The sequence below is a fragment of the Pleurodeles waltl genome, chromosome 11 (genome assembly GCF_031143425.1).
Source record: "Pleurodeles waltl isolate 20211129_DDA chromosome 11, aPleWal1.hap1.20221129, whole genome shotgun sequence".
Classification (NCBI taxonomy): domain Eukaryota; kingdom Metazoa; phylum Chordata; class Amphibia; order Caudata; family Salamandridae; genus Pleurodeles; species Pleurodeles waltl.
Window position 1 is genome coordinate 586651290 of NC_090450.1, and position 22845 is coordinate 586674134.

General features: G+C 44.9%; 1 protein-coding gene across 2 annotated transcripts in view; it reads left to right on the top strand.

Moving 5' to 3' along the window:
- Positions 1–22845, top strand: part of IKBKB (inhibitor of nuclear factor kappa B kinase subunit beta) — a 419227-nt gene that overhangs the window by 127381 nt on the left and 269001 nt on the right. For both annotated transcript variants that reach the window (XM_069214097.1, XM_069214096.1), the window contains exons 6-7: positions 13902–13993; positions 18600–18689. In XM_069214097.1, the coding sequence (XP_069070198.1) occupies positions 13902–13993; positions 18600–18689 (182 nt within the window). The remainder of the gene's footprint in view (positions 1–13901; positions 13994–18599; positions 18690–22845) is intronic.

Consider the following 22845-nt stretch of genomic DNA (forward strand, 5'->3'; position numbering starts at 1 on the left):
TAATATTTTCTAGGAGTATGATTGCCTGGTCTACTTCTGTAAGTTCTTGTGAATTCATGAAAGCTGCTAATTCAAAGACACATACCATGAGTGCGCTTTTGTGACTTTCTTTAAGAATGGAGTCCCTAATTAGGACTGGCATTAACAAAGACATTTTCTTTTTATTAAACTTCTAGTTCTCTCTATCAGCTGGCTTTACTGTGAGTGATCTCATTCTGCTCTTCCACAAGGGGCATATTGGCACACAAAGTAGTTTTGTTCAGTGGCAATCAGTGGCGTAATGAATCTGTGCCCCCACCCCCAACAAAAAACATGGAGGGCTTCCTTCCAGACTCACCCAGGGCAGGTGCTGTGCTGAGGGGGCTCCTGGAGAGGGGCTTCAGGGCCCTAGTTATGCCACTTGTGGCAATGTGTGCATTTTGAGACCAAAAACCTTTTTTTCTTTTCAACAGTGTTTCAGTGGTGAGGGCCTGGCAGCTCCCACAACAATAAAGTGTTAAAAAAGCCATGTCAAAACAAAACATGAATTGATGAAACCAAAAGACTCACAAAAAATGTCAGATCGGTTGGCTTTGCCAGTGCTTGGTTATTTTCAATCTTCCCATAATCTTGTTGAAAATGGCTATTCTGATTTTATATTAGGAATATTTTTTGGAAACACTAGCATGCATGAACACATTTTACTAGAAGACGCTTCAAAGAAACCGCACCGAAAATTTCATAGTAGCAAAACTTTTTTTTTTCCTTACTTGGATTTTTTTCTGAAAATGTTATTTTGAAAGCAAAGAACCATCATTTTTGCTTACAAGCTTCTGAAAACATTTGCATCTAATCAGAGAGCATTCTGGGGGCACTATACTTAGGGCCATATGTAGGAACACATTTTCCCATTGACACAGAATGGGAAAAACCCTTTGCTACATCTGGCCCTTAGCCTCATATTGTTGAACTTTTCAAACGTGTGTACTGTAGGTTAATTTTTTTTTTTTTTGCCAGGACCACTATCAGTAGTGCAGTGTGACCTTAAAATGTTTATTTATAGCGTTCACCCTAATAATTAAGGCTTTTCAATATTGAACCATAAACACTAGTTTGAACAGCATTAATATATGGACACATGTATTACCTCGACTGCAGACAGTTTCCTTCTCTGTAAACTGGCAACCAAAGGGTTTGTGCTGCAGGGGGTTGGGCCTACTTGTCTCAAGGACAAAATAAACATGAAAACTTGTTGCTCTTAACCTCAAACAATATGTCCCAGGCATCTGGTGTTAAAAATTCCACATCCCTGAGTTATCACAACTTGCACAAACAATATGGAGGTGGGCTCATCACCACCACATTCAACTACTGGTAGAGTATCTCCCAAGAATGGACAACGAGTTCGCAGACCTGCTCTGTAAGATGCATCAACAACCAACAGTAGAAAATGAAAAATGCCCATGCTTCACATCCAGGTACCCTCATCGTCTGTCCAAGGGCAATGGTGTATGGATTAACTGGTCAGGGATATTTGCTTACGATTTCCCTCCTCTCCTCCTCATTCCATTTCTGGCTCGGAAACTCAGACATCTCTCACCATGATCTTGGCTGCTCCCGCTTGGGCACATCAGCCATGGTTCACAACTCCTCTGGACCTTTCGCAGATACCCCACTAGAAGCTCCCCACAGGCCAGACCTTCTCACACAGGACCAAGGACAAATCCAGACCCCAAGTCACTCGACCTTGCGATATGGCTTCTGAAGGTACAGCGTTTGGTTTCCTTAAGTTATCTTGTGAGTGTATGGAGAGTCTTAAGGAAGCTCGTAGGCCAGCAACATGTTACGCAGCGAAATGCAAATGTTTTGTTTGCTAATGCCAATACAAAAACACTGACCCCCATTAAAGCACCTGTCCAAGCTATTGTTTGCTATTTGCTTCACTTGCAAAAAGCAAACTTGGCTTACACTTCAATACTATTACATCTTGTAGCCATAGCTACGTATTTACAAAACACAACATATTTCACTTTTGGGAATCCCATTTATTAAAGCCTTTGTGGAAGGACTTAAAAGAGTAATCCCACCTAGACTACCCCCAGTCCCATCCTGGAATCTTAATGTAGCACTCACTAGGCTCATGGGCCTCGACTCACTTCATTCATGTCCTATTAATTTCCTTTCTTGGAAAGTGGCGTTTTAGTCGCTATTACATCACTCAGACATGTAGGTGAGCACCAGTCATTAACTTTAGAAGAACCTTTCTTTCAAAACCACAGAGACAAGGTGGTCTTCCGTACAAACCGAAGATTCCTACCAAAAATAGTTTCTCAATTCCATGTCAATCAAACCATTTCTTTCCTAAGCCTGACTCAGTAGCAGAAAGAGTGCTCCACACTTTGGATGTCACAAGGGCACTCATCTATTAAATTGACAGACCTGAAGAATTAAGGACAAACAAAACAGCTTTTTTTGTATTTACAGCCTTACATGCCATTGAACAGAAAATGTTACTTACCCAGTAGACATCGGTTTGTGGCATGTAGTGCTGTAGATTCACATGCGCCCTCTCTGCTCCCCAGACACCTGTGGCCATTTCAGTTACCTTATAATTGTATGTTCAATGGCATGAGTAGCTGCAGATTCACATGTTATGCACAAATCCTGCCATCTAGTGTTGGCCTCAGAGTGTTAAAAGTTGTTTTTCTTCGAAGAAGTCTTTTCGATTCACAGGACTGAGTGACTCCTCCCTTTCTGCTCCATTGCGCATGGTCATCGACTCCATCTTAGATTGTTTTCTTTCCGCCATCGGGTTTGGACGTGTTCCTCTTCACTCCGGTTGTTCGAGTCGGAAAAACGTATAATTCATCAAAAACCGTCGGTATTGTTCTCAATTGCGTCCCATCTAGCATCAACACCTCGGTACCGGCAAACACACATCTTTGGTTGCCCTTCGGGGCACCCGAGCCCAACTTGGGCCTGGTCGGCCTGACTGCAAGAAGCGTTGAAGCCTCATGGACCGGACCCTGTTCAGATTCTGCCCTCGGTGCCACGCCAAGTATCCCTACACAGATCAACATCTGGTCTGTAATCTGTGTTTGTCTCCAGATCACCGAGAGGATACTTGTGAAGCCTGCAAATCCTTCCGTTCCAAAAAGACCTTGCGAGACCGAAGAGCAAGAAGGTTACAGATGGCGTCCAAAAGAGAACGCCTCTACACAGAAGAAGAGGAGATGATTCACACCGCCATTTCCGTTCAAGGTTCGATTCAGAGGAATCCGACGTCGACCAACCACTGACAGCGGGGCAGCATGTGAGTACACTTGCCCCAACCAAGACCAAACATAAGGCCTCGGGGACGCCACTGCCGGAAAGCCATGGCTCTACCATTAAAAAATCGAGCGGTGACCAAGTAACACCTTCGGCACCGAAAAAGGCCACACCCGCTACGAAGTCTTCAGACTCGAGCTGAGACACAGGCTCCGAAACCATACGGCACCGGCCCATCGAGTCGAGACCCCGAAAGTCACTTTCGGAACCGAGGCCAACTACCACCCCGGGCCCTTCGGTGCCAAAGAAACCAACTTTGGAGCCGAAAAGACAGTCCTACACAGAGGAGCATGGACTTTCGAAACAGCTAAAAGAAAGCCATAGATTTGAGGAAGAGCTACAACAAATGGAGGATTTTGATGACCGACAAGCCAGGATACAGATCCACCAGGGCACTGGCAAGATCCTCACAGTACCTCCTCTCAAAATTAAAAGAAAACTGGCTTTCCATGGACGTTTGGACACGGATCAGCCAAAGGCTAAAGTGCCAAGAGAGAAATTTTCCACCTCACCTGTTTTCTCCTCACCGGTCTCCTCCTCACTCTCCTCAACGAACTGTCTCCCCACCTGCTACACCCACTGCACAGTCTCCTACACACACTATGCAGTCACATGAGGACACAGATCCATGGGATCTTTATGATGACCCCGTATCAGACAACAGTCCAGAGTGCTACCCATCTAAGCCGTCGCCACCTGAGGATAGAACCTCGTATACACAGGTTCTAGCTAGGGCAGCAGCTTTCCATAACGTGTGCATGCATACATAACCTCTAGAGGACAACTTCTTATTCAATACTTAGCCCTCAACCCACACCACATAGCAAAGCCTACCCATGCTCCCCGGTATGCTCAAACATGCCCAACAAATATTCCAGGAGCCAGTTAAAGAAGGGCTATAACCTCAAGGGTAGAAAACAATACAAACCACCACCCTCAGACCCAGTGTACATCACACAACAGCTGCCCCCGATTCAGTAGTGGTCAGCGCAGCGAGAAGAAAGGCTAACTCGCAGTCCTCTGGAGATGCACCCCCTCCAGATAAGGAAAGCAAAAAAAATTATGCTGCAGGGAAAAGGGTGGTGTAGCAAGCAGCCAATCAGTGGCTCATAGCTAATTAGCAGGCCCTCCTCACTAGATACGATATGGCTCATTGGGATGAGATGAAGGACATTATTCAGCATCTCCCCAAGGAACACCAAAAGAGAGCCCAGCAGGTAGTAGAGGAGGGACAGGCAATTACAAATAACCAGATAAGATCAGCGCTAGACTCGGCTGATACAGCTGCAAGGAATATAAATACGGCTGTCACCATTAGGTGGCATGCGTGGCTCAGGTCATCAGGTTTCAAACCTTGTAATCCAACAGGCTGTCCTCAACATACCTTTTAATCAGCAACACTTATTTGGCATACAAGTGGACACAGCCATAGATAAAATGAAAAAAGATGCCAACACTGCTAAAGCGATAGGAGCGCTTTACTCATCCCAGTACAGAGGCACATTTTGGAAGCCTCGATATAGTGGAGGCTTCAGGCCACAGCCCTCCGAACCATCCACCTCCCAATCCAAACTCTCATACCAGACACAATATCAAAGAGGGGGATTTTGGGGATCCTACAGAGGACAATTTCCCAAATCTAGAGGAAAATTCCAATCCTCAAAACAAGCCACTAACAACAAACAGTGACTTTGTCATCACCTTCCCTCAACACGCTTCCCCTGTGGGAGGAAGACTGAAAATGTTCCACAAACAATGGTTAGACATCACAACAGACACATGGGTACTATCCATTATCCAACATGGTTACTGCATAGAGTTCACACAATTTCCTCCGGACATTCCCACAAAACCGCACAAACTTTCATTGCAACATCTTGCAATGTTACAAACAGAAGTACAGGCACTATTGCTCAAACAAGCCATAGAACTAGTGCCTCAACCTCTACATCCGATCAGAACACTTTGACGTGGTGACACTACAGGATGTAGTCCCATTGCTACAACAGGGAGAATTTATTTAAACACTGGATCTAAAAGATGCGTACTTTCACATACCCATCCATCCAGCTCGCAGAAAATACCTCCGGTTTGTTATACAAGGAAAGCATTACCAATTCACCAGTTCAAGGTATTACCCTTCGGTATAACAGCCCCCAGAGTCTTTACAAAATGCCTTGCCGTAGTAGCGGCATACATAAGGAGACAACATATGCATGTATTCCCATATCTCGACGATTGGCTAATAAAAGCCAACACTCAAAAACAGTGTCAACATCACACACGTTATGTGATAGATACCCTTCACACACCAGGGTTCTCAATAAATTACCAAAAATCACACCTGCAACCATCGCAAATTCAGCAGTACATAGGAGCTACACTCAACACTCAAAAAGCGCTTGCAAGACCAAGCCCACAAAGAGTGCAATCGTTACACACCATGTTGCCAAAAATCCAGCCAAATCAGCACTTCACTGTCTGTTTTGTCATGTGTAGGAAGTTGGCTCTGTATGTACTATTTCAAAGTAAGAAATAGCATGCACAGAGTCCAAAGGTACTTAAGTATCTGGCAGCACCTAGTTTGTCAATGAATTCATCTGCCCTTGGAATGGGATGGGCATCTGTCTTGGTGACAGAATTAAGACCTCTGTAGTCCACATAAAACCTCATCTCTCTCTTTCCATCCTTGGTGTTAAGTTTGGGGACTAAGACCACTGGGCTAGCCCAGGGGCTATCAGAGTGCTCAATGACTCCAATTCTAGCATCTTGTGGACTTCCACCTTGATGCTTTCCTTAACTTGGTCAGACTGTCTGAAAATTTTGTTTTTGACAGGCATGCTGTCTACTGTGTCCACATCATGGGTACACAGGGGTGTCTGACCAACTCAACCATAGCAGCCTTTTGGTCATACCACATATTCTGGAGTTGTTGGCTGGCCTCAAGGTTTTTGCTTGCCTTTTCCATGTACTCTGCCATCCTGGAACGTAGGCCTAGTACATAGTCCACTATATCTTGTTTAGGCTCATGGAGAGGTCTCTCCCAGCCTTCTTTTACAAGAGCTAGTGGTCCCCTGACAGGATGACCAAACAGAAGTTCAAAGGGGAAAACCCTTCTCCCTTCTGAGGCACCTGTCTGTAGGCGAAAAGCAGACATGGCAAGAGGACATCCCATCTCCTTTTGAGCTTTTCAGGGAGCCCCATGATCATGCCTTTCAATGTCTTGTTGAATCTTTCTACAAGACCATTGGTTTGTGGATGGTATGGTGTGGTGAATTTGTAAGTCACCCCACACTCATTCCACATATGCTTCAGGTATGCTGACATGAAGTTGGTACCCCTGTCTGTAGGAAAGTACCATCTTGCCTGCCATGTTACCCCCATATTTCACTGTATATATGTTGTTTTAGTTGTATGTGTCACTGGGACCCTGCCAGCCAGGGCCCCAGTGCTCATAAGTGTGCCCTGTATGTGTTACCTGTGTTATGACTAACTGTCTCACTGAGGCTCTGCTAATCAGAACCTCAGTGGTTATGCTCTCTCATTTCTTTCCAAATTGTCACTAACAGGCTAGTGACCAATTTTACAAATTTACATTGGCATACTGGAACACCCTTATAATTCCCTAGTATATGGTACTGAGGTACCCAGGGTATTGGGGTTCCAGGAGATCCCTATGGGCTGCAGCATTTCTTTTGCCACCCATAGGGAGCTCTGACAATTCTTACACAGGCCTGCCACTGCAGCCTGAGTGAAATAACGTCCACGTTATTTCACAGCCATTTTACACTGCACTTAAGTAACTTATAAGTCACCTATATGTCTAACCTTTACCTGGTAAAGGTTGGGTGCTAAGTTACTTAGTGTGTGGGCACCCTGGCACTAGCCAGGGTGCCCCCACATTGTTCAGGGCCAATTCCCCGCCGCCCGCCAAGCATAGAATCACCCCCTATGTTTCTAAAAGTTGGAATACTTTTTAAGAATCTAAAACTATCTTTATAACTTAATTCAAACTTTTACAAAACTTTTAAACTCTAAAAGAAATGCTAACAGGGACTAACACAAGGCCCTAGCAGGACTTTTAAACATTTAGAAAAATAGCTCAAATTTCAAAAATCTGTTTCTAATGACAATTTTGGGAATTTAGTCGTGTGATCAGGTATTGGCTGAGTAGTTCAGCAAATGCAAAGTCTTGTACCCCACCGCTGATACACCAATGTAGGAAGTTGGCTCTGTATGTACTATTTCAAAGTAAGAAATAGCATGCACAGAGTCCAAGGGTTCCCCTTAGAGGTAAGATAGTGGCAAAAAGAGATAATTTTAATGCTCTATTTTGTGGTAGTGTGGTCGAGCAGTAGGCTTATCAGAGGGTAGTGTTAAGCATTTGTTGTACACACACACAGGCAATAAATGAGGAACACACACTCAAAGACAATTCCAGGCGAATAGGTTTTTATATAGAAAAAATCTTGTCTTAGTTTATTTTAAGAACCACAGGTTCAAGATTTACAATCAATACTTCAAATGAAATGTACTTCACTTAGGTATCCTAGGAACTTTGAATCAGCAAAATAGCATGTACAGTTTTGGCAAAAATGGCAATAAGCTATTTTAAAACTAGACAGTGCAAATTTCAACAGTTCCTGGGGGAGGTAAGTATTTGTTAGTTTTGCAGGTAAGTAAACCACCTACAGGGTTCAAAGTTGGTTCCAAGGTAGGCCACCGTTTGGGGTTCAGGGCAACCCCAAAGTTACCGCACCAGCAGCTCAGGGCCGGTCAGGTGCAGAGGTCAAAGTGGTGCCCAAAACACATAGGCTTCAATGGAGAAGGGGGTGCCCCGGTTCCAGTCTGCCAGCAGTTCCGCGACTTCGGAGGGCAGACCAGGGGGGTTTTGTAGGGCATCGGTGGGGGGACACAAGTCAGCACAAAAAGTACACCCTCAGCTGCACGGGGCGGCCGGGTGCAGAGTCCAAACAGGCGTCGGGTTTGCAATGGAGTTCAATGGGAGACCCGGGGGTCTCTTCAGCGAAGCATGTGGGGGGGGGGGGCTCCTCGGCGTAGCCACCACCTGGGCAAGGGAGAGGGCCACCTGGGGGTCGCTTCTGCACTGGAGGTCGGATCCTTCAGGTCCTGGGGGCTGCGGGTGCAGTGTCTTTACCAGGCGTCGGGTTCTTAGAAGCAGGCAGTCGCAGTCAGGGGGAGCCTCTGGATTCCCTCTGCAGGCGTCGCTGGGGAGGGTCAGGGGGGTCAACTCTGGCTACTCACAGGGTCACAGTCGCTGGGGAGTCCTCCTTGTATTGTTGTTTCTCCGCAGGTCGAGCCGGGGGCGTCGGGTGCAGAGTGGAAAGTCTCATGCTTCCGGCGGGAAACGTGCAGTCCTTTAAAAGTTGTTTCTTTGTTGCAAAGTTTTTTCTTCTTTGGAGCAGAGCCGCTGTCCTCTGGAGTTCTTGGTCCTTTTAGATGCAGGGCAGTCATCTGAGGCTTCAGAGGTCGCTGGACCCTGGGGGACTCGTCGCTGTTGCAGTTTTTCTTGAAGTGGGGAGACAGGCCGGTAGGGCTGGGGCCAAAGCAGTTGGTGTCTCCGTCTTCTCTGCAGGGCTTTTAGGTCAGCAGTCCTTCTTCGTCTTCAGGTATAGGAATTTGTTTTCCTAGGTTCTGGGAGCCCCTAAATACTCAATTTAGGGGTGTGTTTAGGTCTGGGGGGTTAGTAGCCAATGGCTACTAGCCCTGAGGGTGGCTACACCCTCTTTGGGCCTCCTCCCTGAGGGGAGGGGGGCACATCCCTAATCCTATTGGGGGAATCTTCCATCTGCAAGATGGAGGATTTCTAAAAGTCAGTCACCTCAGCTCAGGACACCTTAGGGGTTGTCCTGACTGGCCAGTGACTCCTCCTTGTTTTTCTCATTATCTCCTCCGGCCTTGCCGCCAAAAGTGGGGCCGTGGCCGGAGCGAGCGGGCATCTCCACTAGCTGGAGTGCCCTGTGGCACTGTAACAAAGGGGATGAGCCTTTGAGGCTCACCACCAGGTGTTAGTTCCTGCAGGGGGAGGTGAGAAGCACCTCCACCCAGTACAGGCTTTGTTACTAGCCACAGAGTGACAAAGGCACTCTCCCCATGTGGCCAGCAACATGTCTGGTGTGTGGCAGGCTGGCAAAACTAGTCAGCCCACGCTGGAAGTCGGGTATGTTTTCAGGGGGCATCTCTAAGATGCCCTCTGGGGTGTATTTCACAATAAAATGTACACTGGCATCAGTGTGCATTTATTGTGCTGAGAAGTTTGATACCAAACTTCCCAGTTTTCAGTGTAGCCATTATGGTGCTGTGGAGTTCGTGTTTGACAGACTCCCTGACCATATACTCTTATGGCTACCCTGCATTTACAATGTCTAAGGTTTTGCTTAGACACTATAGGGGCATAGTGCTCATGCACCTATGCCCTCACCTATGGTATAGTGCACCCTGTCTTAGGGCTATAAGGCCTGCTAGAGGGGTGACTTATCTATGCCATAAGCAGTGTGAGGTTAGCATGGCACCCTGAGGGGAGTGTCATGTCGACTTAGTCATTTTCTCCCCACCAGCACACCCAAGCTGGCAAGCAGTGTGTCTGTGCTGAGTGAGGGGTCCCCAAGGTGGCATAAGACATGCTGCAGCCCTTCGAGACCTTCCCTGGTATCAGGGCCCTTGGTACCAGGGTTACCAGTTACAAGGGACTTACCTGGATGCCAGGGTGTGCCAATTGTGGAAACAAAGGTACAGTTTTAGGGAAAGAACCCTGGTGCTGGGGCCTGGTTAGCAGGCCTCAGTACACTTTCAAATCATAACTTGGCATTAGCAAAGGCAAAAAGTCAGGGGGTAACCATGCCAAGGAGGCATTTCGTTACATCATGAAACTCCTAGGCATGATAGCATCATACATAGCCATTGTCCCAAACGCACTGTTACACATGCGTCCTTACAACAGTGCCTTGCAAAACAATGGTCGCAGGCACATCTCCAAGATCTAGTGTTGATAGACCGCCAAACACACAATTCGCTTCAGTGGTGGAATCCCACAAATTTAAACAAAGGGCGGCCTTTTCAAGACCCTGTGCCTCACAACATTCTCACAACAGATGCATCAATGATTGGATGGGGAGCACACCTCAACAATCACAATATTCAGGGACAGTGGGACAGCTAACAGAAGCAGCTACACATAAATCACTTAGAACTGCTAGCAGTCTCTCTAGCACTAAGAGCCTTTCAACCTCTTCGTGCTCACAAACACATTCTTGTCAGAACAGACAATATGACAACAATGTACTACTTAAACAAACAAGGAGGAACCCACTCATCACAACTTTGCCTCCTAGCACAAAAAATTTGGCATTGGGCAATTCACAACAACATTCACCTGATAGCTCAATACATTCCAGGGATTCACAATCAGTTAGCAGACAACCTCAGTCGAGATCACTAACAAATTCACAAGTGGGAAATTCACCCCCAGGAACTCCACAAATACTTTCGTCAGTGGGGGACACCAGACATAGATCTGTTCACCACCAACCACAACGCAAAATGCCAAACCTTTGCGTCCAGGTACGCACACCCTCAGTCCAAGGGCAATGCTCTATGGATCAACTGGTCAGGGATATTTGCTTACGCTTTTCCCCCTCTCCCACTCGTTCCATTTTTGGTCAACAAACTGTGTCAAAACAAACTCAAACTCATGGCACCAACGTGGGCACGCCAGCCATGGTACTCCACACTGCTAGACCTGTCAATAGTACCACACGTCAAACTCCTAAACAGGCCAGATCTGCTGACGCAACACAAACAGCAGATCAGACACCCCAATCCAGCGATGCTCAATCTAGCTCCTGAAATCTTAGTTTGGCTATCTAAATCTTCCACCAGAGTGTATGGAAGTCATTAAACAGGCAAGAAAACCTACCACCAGGCAATGTTATGCTAACAAATGGAAAAGATTTGTTTTCTACTGTCAAGCAAAACACATAACACCTTTTGGATGCGTCCATACAAGACATCGTAGGTTATTTACTCCACCTACAAAAAGCAAATCTAGCTTTTTCATCCATCAAAATACATCTCACAGCAATTTCTGCTTATTTGCAAAATAAACAGACCAAATCCCTATTTAGGGTACCAGTCATTAAAGCCTTCATGGAGGGCCTAAGACGAGTCATACCTCCAAGAACTCCACCAATACCCTTGTGGAATCTTGACATTGTACTTACACGACTCATGGGTCCACCATTTGAACCCATGCACTCTTGTCAGATCCAATTCTTAACTTGGAAAGTAGCATTTCTAGTGTCAATCACTTCATTACGAAGAGTTAGTGAAATACAAGCATTCACTATTGAAGAACCCTTTATACAGGTACACAAACATAAAGTTGTACTCCGCACAAACAGTGGAACTCCCAGTCTTCTTCCCACAGCCAGAATCCGTGGCAGAAAGAGCACTGCATACATTAGATATTAAAAGAGCTCTAATGTATTACATCGACAGAACAAAATCATTTCGTAAAACTTAACAGTTGTTCGTCGCATTCCAAAAACCTCATACTGGTAATCCTATATCCAAACAAGGCATAGCCAGATGGATAGTGAAATGTATGCAAACTTGTTACCTGAAAGCTAAAAGACAACTGCTCATTACGCCAAAGGCACACTCCACTAGAAAAAAGGGAGCAACAATGGCATTTCTGGGAAACATACCAATGACAGACATTTGTAAGGCAGCCACTTGGTCCACACCTCATACTTTTACCAAGCATTACTGTGTAGATGTGTTAGCAACACAACAAGCCACAGTAGGCCAGGCTGTACTAAGAACATTATTTCAGACAACTTCAACTCCTACAGGCTGACCACCGCTTAGGGGAGGCTTACTGCTTTGTAGTCTATGCATAGCATGTGTACCTGCAACTACACATGCCACCGAACGGAAAATGTCACTTACCCAGTGTACATCTGTTCGTGGCATGTTCAGCTGCAGATTCACAAGCACCCTCCCTCCTCCCCAGGAGCCTGTAGCCGTTTAAGTTATAATAAAAATGTGTACATATGTATATAAACATTCCTTTATTAAAACTCTGTAGATACATCTCTATTCCATTGCATGGGCATCTCTGTCTTTACACTCTATCACTCCTACCTTACCTTCTGCGGGAAAACAATCTAAGATGGAGACAATGCCCATGCGCAATGGAGCCGAAAAGGAGGAGTCACTCGGTCCTGTGACTCGAAAAGACTTCTTTGTAGAAAAAACAACTTGTAACACTCCGAGCCCAACACCAGATGGCAGGACCTGTGCATAGCATGTGAATCTGCAGCGGAACATGCCATGAACAGATGTACACTGGGTAAGTGACATTTTCCATATGTTTCCATATGTAGATACTCTTGTATGGACATCTCTTTTTCTGTACTGCTCTCACCCGCCTGCGGGAAAACAATCTAACAAAGGACTCGATGCCCATGCGTATAATCACGAGAAGGAGGAGCCATCAATCCAATGACTCAGAAAATGCTTCTCTAAGAAAAACAACTTGTAACACTCCGAACCCAACACTAGATGGTGGAAGTATGCAGGGCATGTGAATCTACAGCACTAAACGCCACAAGCAGATGTCTACTGAGTAAGTAACATTTTCCTTTTGGCCATCTTTTTGTGGACTGCAAGACATTGTGAATACATCACAGTATCCAGGATAATAAACTTAAGGGCAATCATTTTCATCATGCTTGCTTTTTCTCTGCCAAAGTCTTGATTGAGCCTGTGAGAATCACCTGCAGGACTTTATTTATTGAATCAAGGCACCAAGTTGGCAGGAATGCTGAAGCAGGGTGCCACAGAAGGTTTTGAGAAATGTAGTCTGCAGCATCTGACCACTTGCAAGGTTTGGGTGTCTTACAGATTGAATCTGGTAGCAGTTTTTGCACTGAACAAGTACAGAGTTATGTAAGTGCCAGCTTGAGCCTGTGAGTCTGTGCCAACTATCAGCTGAAAGATACTTAAGGTAGGATCACCCCTTCATCAGCTATCAGACACTCTGCTTTCATACCGTAGTGGGGTAATGACAGTGCTGCAGTAGTAAGGAGGAAGTGAATGCAGAGCTATTGTGAGCAGGAGTGAGTCGAGGGCTTGGGCAGAGGGAAATATGAGGGAGGATAAGACTTCCGCTGTGGGGAAGAAAAGAAGCATGTGGTTAGTAGGTTATAGGAGGAGGAGGGAATGGATAAGTGGATGTGTAGAAAGACCATAGTTGACAAAGGGGGAAAGGAAGAGAAAGATATAAAAAATAAAAAAGAAGCTCCAAAGGTGGACTATAGAGCAAGAAGTCGTGGGTGGTAAAAGGAGGATGCGCAAGTTAGTATCAAGTATCAACGCTGTTCGGCCGTCCCTGGCATTCAGCAGCGCCAGGTGCGGATCTATAAGAAACACTTTGCTTGTCTGTAGATATCCTTTTACATTTTCAAATTATGCACTGGATGTCCATGCTAGGTGAACACTTTTTTTTCAGGGCTGTGTCAGTCCCCTTGCCTATAGTTGTCTGACATTTCCTCTTATGTGTCTTGCAGCGTCAGCTCTCCGGTATCTGCATGAGAATCGCATCATCCATCGAGATCTGAAGCCAGAGAATATCGTCCTTCAGCAGGGGAAGCAGCAGCGGGTGAGGCTAATGGTGCTCGTGCTGAGGGAAGGTGGCAGTGGTCATGGGAGGAACTGCTTGGGAATATCTCTTTGGAATGTTAGAGCCCTGCTAGTGTTGGGAATTAATCTATAACAAAGCAAAGACCTGCCATATTCCATTAATCTACCTGCCACGGCCTATCTTTACTGAGATTCCCTAATCCATCTGGGTTCTTGTGTACTGCTGTGGTACAGCATTTTAAGTTGCAAGTTACGAACCAGGCCTAAAAATCACTTGCCACCAGCATGAATGGACCTCATTCAGTATATAAAAAACTGATTAGAGCTCAGATACTTCCCTCTACCTTGCCTCTTTGGTTAATATGCCAGAAGACAACTACTGTTTCAGCCAGACTGTTTTAGGATAGCTGATGAGTTAATTGCTCATTGCTGGGAGCTGTTATGTGCAGATGAAAAGTTCAGATTCTATCAGCGCTGACTCAGGCGTTCAGCCTTCCTTGGGCAGTACATTAAGTGCCATTCATTTGAATGCTAACCCCTGGTATGTGCATTGCTGCAAAGCAGCAAAAGAACATTTCTCTAAAGTCTCTATAGAAATAAAATAGGGCATTTGTGCATACCCACTTAACTTAAATGTGCAGCTATCTTGATTTATTTATGATCTCAAAGCAACACAAAAGATGTTTTTAGTTATGATGCTCTCAATTTTCCTGCATTTTCCTCCATACATAGGACATAGTTTTATACTTTACTTCTCTTTCCTAATCCTTTCGTCCCCAGTGGGGGACCGCCTGTTTCATATTAACAATATGCTGTCTTTGATCTTTTTTCAAAAGAGTACTAAAGATGCTTTAAATATTCTGTTCTTCACTTGGGAGCATGGGCCATTCTTAATTCAGCATGCTTAAACATCAGCTCATCACATGGCAGTAGATTCTTGTAATCTTACACTTTATGTACGCTGTCTTTTTCAAAGCACACCTCTCCCTCCCCCAAAACTCTTTCTCCCTATTTAAATCGAAAGCCCTGTTGGTCACCTCTGAAAAGGATGCTAACTATTTGATGTGTCCACTCTGAGTAGCTGAAGTGGATATTTGCTCTCTGAACATCTTAATCATGGGTCCAGAGTGAAGGCTTGGCAGAGACTATACGTCCATGTCCTCTCAGTGCAATGAGTTGTGCTAGTACCTGTTTTATCCAAATAACCATACTGCCTAAGAAATCAGTAGTACTTATGCTTTTCACTGCTCTTGAGGTTTCATGGAAGAGAATCTGATGATATCTGGCACATATGTCGGCAGTGCCTAAACAAAGGATTCGTTATTGCTGTGCTGGCCCTCAAATCCTTCATATCTTTCAAACATTCAAAACAAATACGTGAAAGCTAGAACTCTGTCCTTCCAAGGACTCCAGGGACGTAAAATTTTGTGGAAATGAAGAGGGATGGAACATGAGTCTTCTGTAATCACAAAGCATCAGTGATGACGTTAACCTTAACAGTATTTGGAAGGTACATTGCAAGCCCACTTGGAGATTTTTAAAATAGATGATGACACAATGTCCCCCCTTTCCTGTAAACCCTGTTGTCGCATTTGAGGTGTAGCGTTGTAATTGATAGATGATACACGAGGGAATTGTTTTTCAAAATGCTTTTTGCAAGGCATTGCTTGCACCATACGGGGGCATTGATTATGATACAAATATGAAGGAATAAAGTGGATAAATATGTCTTCTCCATTTACCCTTACCCTAAGGGCTGTGTTTGCAGAACTGCAAAACTGGGAGTTTGGCTCTATAGGTATATGCCTGGACTTGTGGGCTTCATTTATTTTCTTCTTCTGAGGGTGGCTGTAATATTTCTTGTGAGAGGTTATAGATATTACAATACTGTGTTCAGGGGCTTCACTGTTTAGAACAAAGCTGCAGCTGTTTGTACAGCCTACAACCCAGTTTAAAAGGGACTGCAGTATTTATAGCAAACCTGTGCAGGACACACCGAGCTAGAAGAATTACACTGGTATTATTAAGGAAATGGATTCCTCCTAGTTTTTTAGTCAGAAAGAAATTGTTGTGGTACTAAGGAAAATAACATCTTCCTGGAACCTCCCCACATAAGGAAATCAAATGTAACCTGTATTGAAGAACTAATAATAAAAACAACAATTTCTGGAGTCTCTATGCTGAATCAAAATCAGATGGAGTCTGTGTTGCTTGGAATCCCAAGGGTACTTTTTCTTTTTGTGCAGCTCCATAGGAAATTAGTTTCAGAAGAGGGAGATGGAGAAATGAAGGGAAGGTGATAGGGAAAAAACTAAACATCAATAAAGTACCTAGTTTCTTGCAAGCAATTTACCTTGTTAGTATTTATGTTGTGTTACTGTCTCCTGTACTTCTGGTTGTTTACTATCAGGTTTTTGTGAAATTGCTCACTTACTGGATTGCATGGCATTGCATTTGGTTGTACTTTCTTATTATGAGTAGCCGGAAGGTAGGCTCTTGTTTGCTTTGGGATTTTTCGACGAATGGAAACAAACCTATTTCTGAATAATATTTAGACAGGACGCATAAGCCGTACTGGACGGGATATTTTTCCTAATACTGTTGAGGACCTGAGTGGGCGGAGGAGTCCAGGATCTGGTAATGAAAACATTCTCTGTTTCCCCTTCGCCTTTCTAGTAAGGCCGCCACAGGATCTGGCTCAGAAACAATGGATTAACTCTCCAGTTTATCAGCATATCATTCTTGGCAGGCTGTACCCTGCCAGCTGTATCCGAGAGAAATTGATTATGGCTAGAAGGGCAGGTTTGGGACCATGGGGTGAAACAGAGGTTTCAAAATGCTGGGCCACAATAGAAAGTCACACTTGTCCCCTCATCGCAGCCTCTGCTATATTCATAAAAGCTTCAAAGTTCAAATTCCCGTGTGACCACAATGTTCAGTATTTATTAAAGTCACACAAAATTCTGTATCCACTTAAAGCCCACAGAAACCCCAAGCAAAACATAAACTCCATACGTCCTCCAGCAAAGCTCTGTATTTTAATCAGGTGCCCAGAAAAAAAAACTCTGTATCCGTCACCACCCCTGGCAAAGTTTTACATTTGACACAACTCCTGGCAAAAATGATTTGCACTTACTATGATCCTGTGACACGTTCTGCATCTTCTACAACCCCAAAAGGAGTTTTGTTTCATTCACATCCCAAAGCAAAACGTATATATGCCATAACCTCTTCCAGAGCTCCGTGTCCTCCTGAACAAAGAAAGAAAAGCTCTGCTTTCCACGCAATAGCAGTCAAAACTGTTCTGCATCTGTTATGGCTTCAGAAATGTTATGTATCTACAACCCCAAACAAAGCTTTGTGTCTGCTGTGATACCAGACAAAGCCTTGTTTCCGCTCAAAACCCCAGACAGACCTCTGTATTCCTCACAATCTCTGGAAAAACTTTATATTCCACTGAAACCCTGTGAAATGCCTTAATCTGAGGCAATCCCCACCACACATCTGTACCAACCACAACTTCAGGCACAGCTCTATATCCTTCTCTTCCTAAGGTAAAGCTCTATAGTGCAACCTCTGGAGCGGGTCATTGTAGCCCAAGAGCAGGTGCTATCCCTGATAATTTTAAGCAAACCTGATACACGTCCTCGATTCCTTGATATTCTAGACAGCTACCGGTGCCCCATCCTTTCCCAGGTGCTTCTCTCATTCCAACCCTTTAGTTCCACGTATTCCTTGGTGACATGTAGTTCAAGGCATTTTCTCTGTGTTTACCTTCACAGCCTTTTTCTCTATCTCCCTTACAGTACTGTCCGCATCACAGTGTTACTGTGCGACTTCATATTCCCCATGTCCTAGACTCTCCTGTGTGCCTCTTCTACAATCTTTGTTGCTTCTCTTGTCCTTATAATCTAAGGCCGTCCCTTGCCTTCCCACCCGCCTTTAAAGCTCCAGGCTTTTCTGTGTGGTCTGTTACTGACCCAGGCAGCATTGGTGTTTCCATCATTCCGTATATCCAGCATTCCTCCCCGCCCAACCCCCTTGCTTCCAGTCACTTCTCTTAACATGTTAACATGAAGACCAAGGTGCCTGCGTTTGTTATTCCAGAATATTAGTATTCTGTCTGCCCCCCCCCCCACCCAAACCTAGTGACCATTCTTTCCTCTCCTCTTTCAGTCCTGATGCAGTCATCCCTTTCTGCTCTAACATAGTGCCAGGCACACTTTTGCTCCCTCGTAGCTCCAAGAATGATAGTGATTTTGAGCGGTTCTATACCCTCTTCTTGGTCCTGACATTTAAACCCAGGAACATCTTCATAGCAACTCCTCTAATCCCAGACACTCCCAATCTTACCATTGTAGACTTAAGCAATCCATAGTACTCCTTTTAGTACCAGGCATTATTTCTGGCTTATTTATTAGGACTGCCCTTATAGTAGCAGACATTCCTATCCCTCCCTTAAAGCTTCAGTAATCCACAGTCCCCTATTTAGTTGCAGGCATTCCTTAGGTTTGTTGGAAATTGCGTATGCTTTAAACATCAATGTTGATACTAGTAATCATTTACTCTGCAATGGAATTGTTTCATGTTGCAATATTCTTCATCTATCTGTTTGTTCCTTTCAGTTAATTCATAAAATAATTGACCTGGGGTATGCCAAAGAGCTGGACCAAGGCAGCCTGTGCACATCCTTCGTTGGAACCCTGCAATACCTGGTACCATATCTACTTATAGAGTTGGAATGTGCATGTGTTTATTTCACAAAGCTGACAAGTTACCACTGGCATGCTGTAACTTTGTGTGGTGGTCCTATTCATAAGTGTGTTACCCAAGTGAAAAGATTTATCTTTTCAGAATACAATCAAAGTAATCCTTGTTTTAATGTTAATGATTCAGCAGTGCTAAAAATTAGTACAGATGAACTGTGATTGATGAGGACGTTGTTTGGGGGCATAGGAAGGGAGTTGTTAGTGTTGATTGACGGCTGGCTACCTGTTTGATTGAGAATTTAATTTACAGTGAATTTGGATGGTGGATGGCCCATCTTAATTTTACTAAATGGGAGTTGATTACGCAGGGGCAGCTACCCAAGAGTGGTTGGTTGCTTGTATTGTGATTCTGCGCAGTTTAGTTCCTTCATGGTGTGCATTTATTGTCATTTTTGAAGCTTGATAAATGAATACCTAACTTCAGTGCATTTGACACTTGTTTCGGGTCTGTACTTGTTGATTTGTTGTCTATGCTGTGATTGCTTCATTTACAGTTTGAGAGTTAGCTGTGGGTTTTGAGTTCTTTGGCTGGCATGATTCAGATGGGCTATCCATTTTTTTTTTTTTTACTGAATTGGATGTGAGCTTTATTGTTGTATGTGGTTTGGATTGTTGCTGGTTGAGTGAGGTGGTGTTTGTGAGCAGGTTGTCACTGATTTTAGGCCTGCATTTGGATGCAGTCAGTTTTATTAATGTATGCTTTGTAGAAAGTCGGTCTGAATAGTTTATTTCAGGTATGAACCCACAAACCCAAGGTGCAATCATTCAGTTAATTTTAAATTAGCTTTGATAATGTACCATATAAGACACAGATGTAAGTGAATGGCAGCTTCTGCTCCAAGCAGCAGCATAAAATATTTAATTGTTATCCAGTTTACGTAAACTACGGAATCCCTGTAGCTCCTTATACCTTTATTTCTTTGTAACTATTTTGTCCACTTTTTTAATGGAATAGTGTATACTGAATAGAAAAACAGTATGCCTCATTTACAACCCATGCGCTAGATGGGCCATTATGGAAGACCCAGTTATGCACAAAGGATGTAAATTGCGAGGTTATTAATTGAAATTTCATATGCGGGACATTTATTACTAAGAATGTGCCTGTTAGCCTTCCTAGAGATGGACTGGCGATATGCTTCTCAGTTGGCTATTCCATGTGGTCTAATTTCATTTCACATAAATTCTGGGGTGTTTTTCTCCGGAGCTGTCGACAAATGTGACACACCCAAAGGCTCGGCGAGTTCATACATGTTGGAATCATCCTAAGCTCCCTCGCCCAGGCAGTTGGACTCATTAAAGATTGTTCATAAAATCTTTAGTTCCCCAGATCCTTATCCAGTAAAGGAGTAGCCTTAACTAGTCAAAAAATGCAATTCTCTTGCCTCCAAGTCCAGAAACAGAGGGTCATTTTATTTGCTTAATAGTTGGCTCACTAATTATTTCAGGATAGTCGGCGGGATACATTTGCATACCCTCAGATTTCTGCCCCATGAAAAGAGGAGTTTGTCCCTGTAGCTTATACCTCTGCTGCAGGAGACTCCAAACACCCATCCATGTCCTCAGCCAAGCAAGCAGTGGCAGCAGCATGCTCAGCCAATATTCTCTAAATCCCATTATATCTTATGGGAATCGTAATACGGTGGACGGGATATCCACCACATTTATGACATAGAAATCCGTCCACCAAACTCCAAATCAGGACTTTAGTCCTTTTGCAAAACTAACCAGCTCTTTATAGCTTTTTCAAAGCCCCACAAAGGGCACCCCATTTCCATGGAAGACATTGCAAGATGGATTGTGAAATGTATTGAAACCTGCTGCGCCATATCTGAACATGTACTCACTGTACACCCCAGGGCACGCACTACACTTATCAAGCACTTACAATGCAATGGGTCTTGCATATACACGAGGTAGAGCTATTAGCGTTGTAAAACTCCTAACAGGACTTTCATGCCACATAAATTAAAAATGAAAAGTAAAATAGTTTCATATAAGCGAGCTGATTCAAAGCCACCAGGGCCGCCATGAGCATTAGAATGAAGGAGACACACAAAAGGAAAAAGAAGTTTGCTTGCAGTCAAACAGATCAGCGAAAGTGCAGTTAGCCATGTAACAGGGTCGATGTCGAAGGCGGTAACCAAACTTTCCCAAGGAGGGACAAACGTAAAGCATTTACCAAGATAACAAAAGATTTTTGAAGGGCATGCTCATGAACGAGCTATAGTGATGGGCGTGAGGTGGGTGTAGTTATAAGCCCAGCTAGATAACAACACGTCTGAAAAGCAGCGCTTGTGCGATGCTATGCTCGACCTGAAAAGGAAGCTACTATTGCTTTCCTAGCGAGCATGCCTTCAGCAGACAACTGCAAAACAGCTAGCTGAATGTTAGACCTGGCATCCTTGGTGTGGTTTTCCCCAAACTTTTTGCCTTCAGATCTCCTGTTTTTGCTGACTTAGTTTTTGCTGACCTTATGACTCTGCACACTTTTCCATTGCTAGCCACTGCCAACATACTTGTCCTTTGCCTAAACATGGTAATATTTGGTTATACCCATTTGGCATATTAAATTCACTTGTGAGTCCCTAGTTAAGTGCCATTACTTGTGCCCAGGGCCTATAAAACTAATGCTACTAGTAGGCGTGCAGCACTCGTTATACCACTCACTTAAGTCAATCAATCAATCAATCAATCATTCGCATTTATAAAGCGCGCTACTCACCCATAAAGGGTCTCAAGGCGCTGGGGGGGGGGGGGGTCAATGCTCGAAGAGCCAGGTCTTGAGCTGTCTTCTGAAGGAGAGGTGTTCAGGTATGGCGCGAAGGTGGCTGGGCAGAGAGTTCCAGGTCTTCGCTGCCAGGAAAGAGAAGGATCTTCCTCCGGCGGTGGCTTTGCGGATGCGGGGTACGGCTGCCAGGGCCTGTCCGGCGGATCGTAGGGTGCGCGGAGGAGTGTAGAAGGAGACGCGGTTGTTGATGAGTTTGGGTCCGAGGTTGTGAAGGGCTTTGTGTGCGTGGGTGAGGAGTCGGAAGGTGATCCTCTTGTTGACGGGGAGCCAATGGAGTTTTTTCAGGTGTCCTGAGATGTGGTGGTGGCGAGGGATGTCCAGGATGAGTCTTGCGGCAGCGTTCTGGATCCGTTGGAGTTTCCTCAGTAGCTTGGTGGGGATGCCCGGTTACAGGGTGTTCCCGTAGTCCAAGCGACTGGTGACGAGGGCGTGGGTGACGGTCTTCCTGGTGTCGGTGGGGATCCAGCGGAAGATCTTGCGGAGCATGCGTAGGGTGTTGAAGCATGCCGAGGTCACCGAGTTCACCTGTCTGGTCATGGTGAGGGATGAGTCCAGGATGAAGCCGAGGTTGCGCGCGTGGTCGGTGGGTTGGGGAGTGCTGCCTAGGGCGGGGGGCCACCAGGAGTCGTCCCATGCGGTGGGAGTGGGGCCGAGGATGAGGACCTCCGTCTTGTCGGCGTTCAGTTTCAGGTGGCTGTCTGTCATCCAGTTCGCCACTTCCTTCATGTAATCCGGTCCTGGCTGAGGTGGGGTTGTTTGTGAGGGATAAGATGAGCTGGGTGTCGTCGGCGTATGATATTAGGTCGAGTCCGTGTTTGCGTGCGATGTTCGCCAGGGGGGTCATGTAGATGTTGAAGAGAGTGGGGCTGAGGGAGGATCCTTGGGTAAGTAGCCCTTCAAACACGTCACAGGCCTGCCATTGCAGAGCCAGTGTGTGCGCTTTAAACTGCTTTTTCGTCCTAGCAATGTAAACCTTTTAGCAATAACTGGTAACCAAGTGGGAAACCAGACCCAGAGTGCACAACCTTCAAGCCCTCGGACTCCCAATTCAAACCAAAAATTATGAAATGATTAGGTCAAAGCAAGAATAACGCCCTTCAGTGCTTTATTGCTTTATTGAAGTCATGGTGATGCCAGTATTCAAGGTTCATACAGAATGTTGCTCCATACTTGTAGCTACAGAATCTGACAATTCATCGCTTATAAACAGTTGTGTCTAAAACCCAATGCATTTCGGGAAAACCCTTTCTTTATCAGGGGTAACTGTAAAACACATAAAAAGGTCTATTCAGAAGAGAATGAAGGTAATCA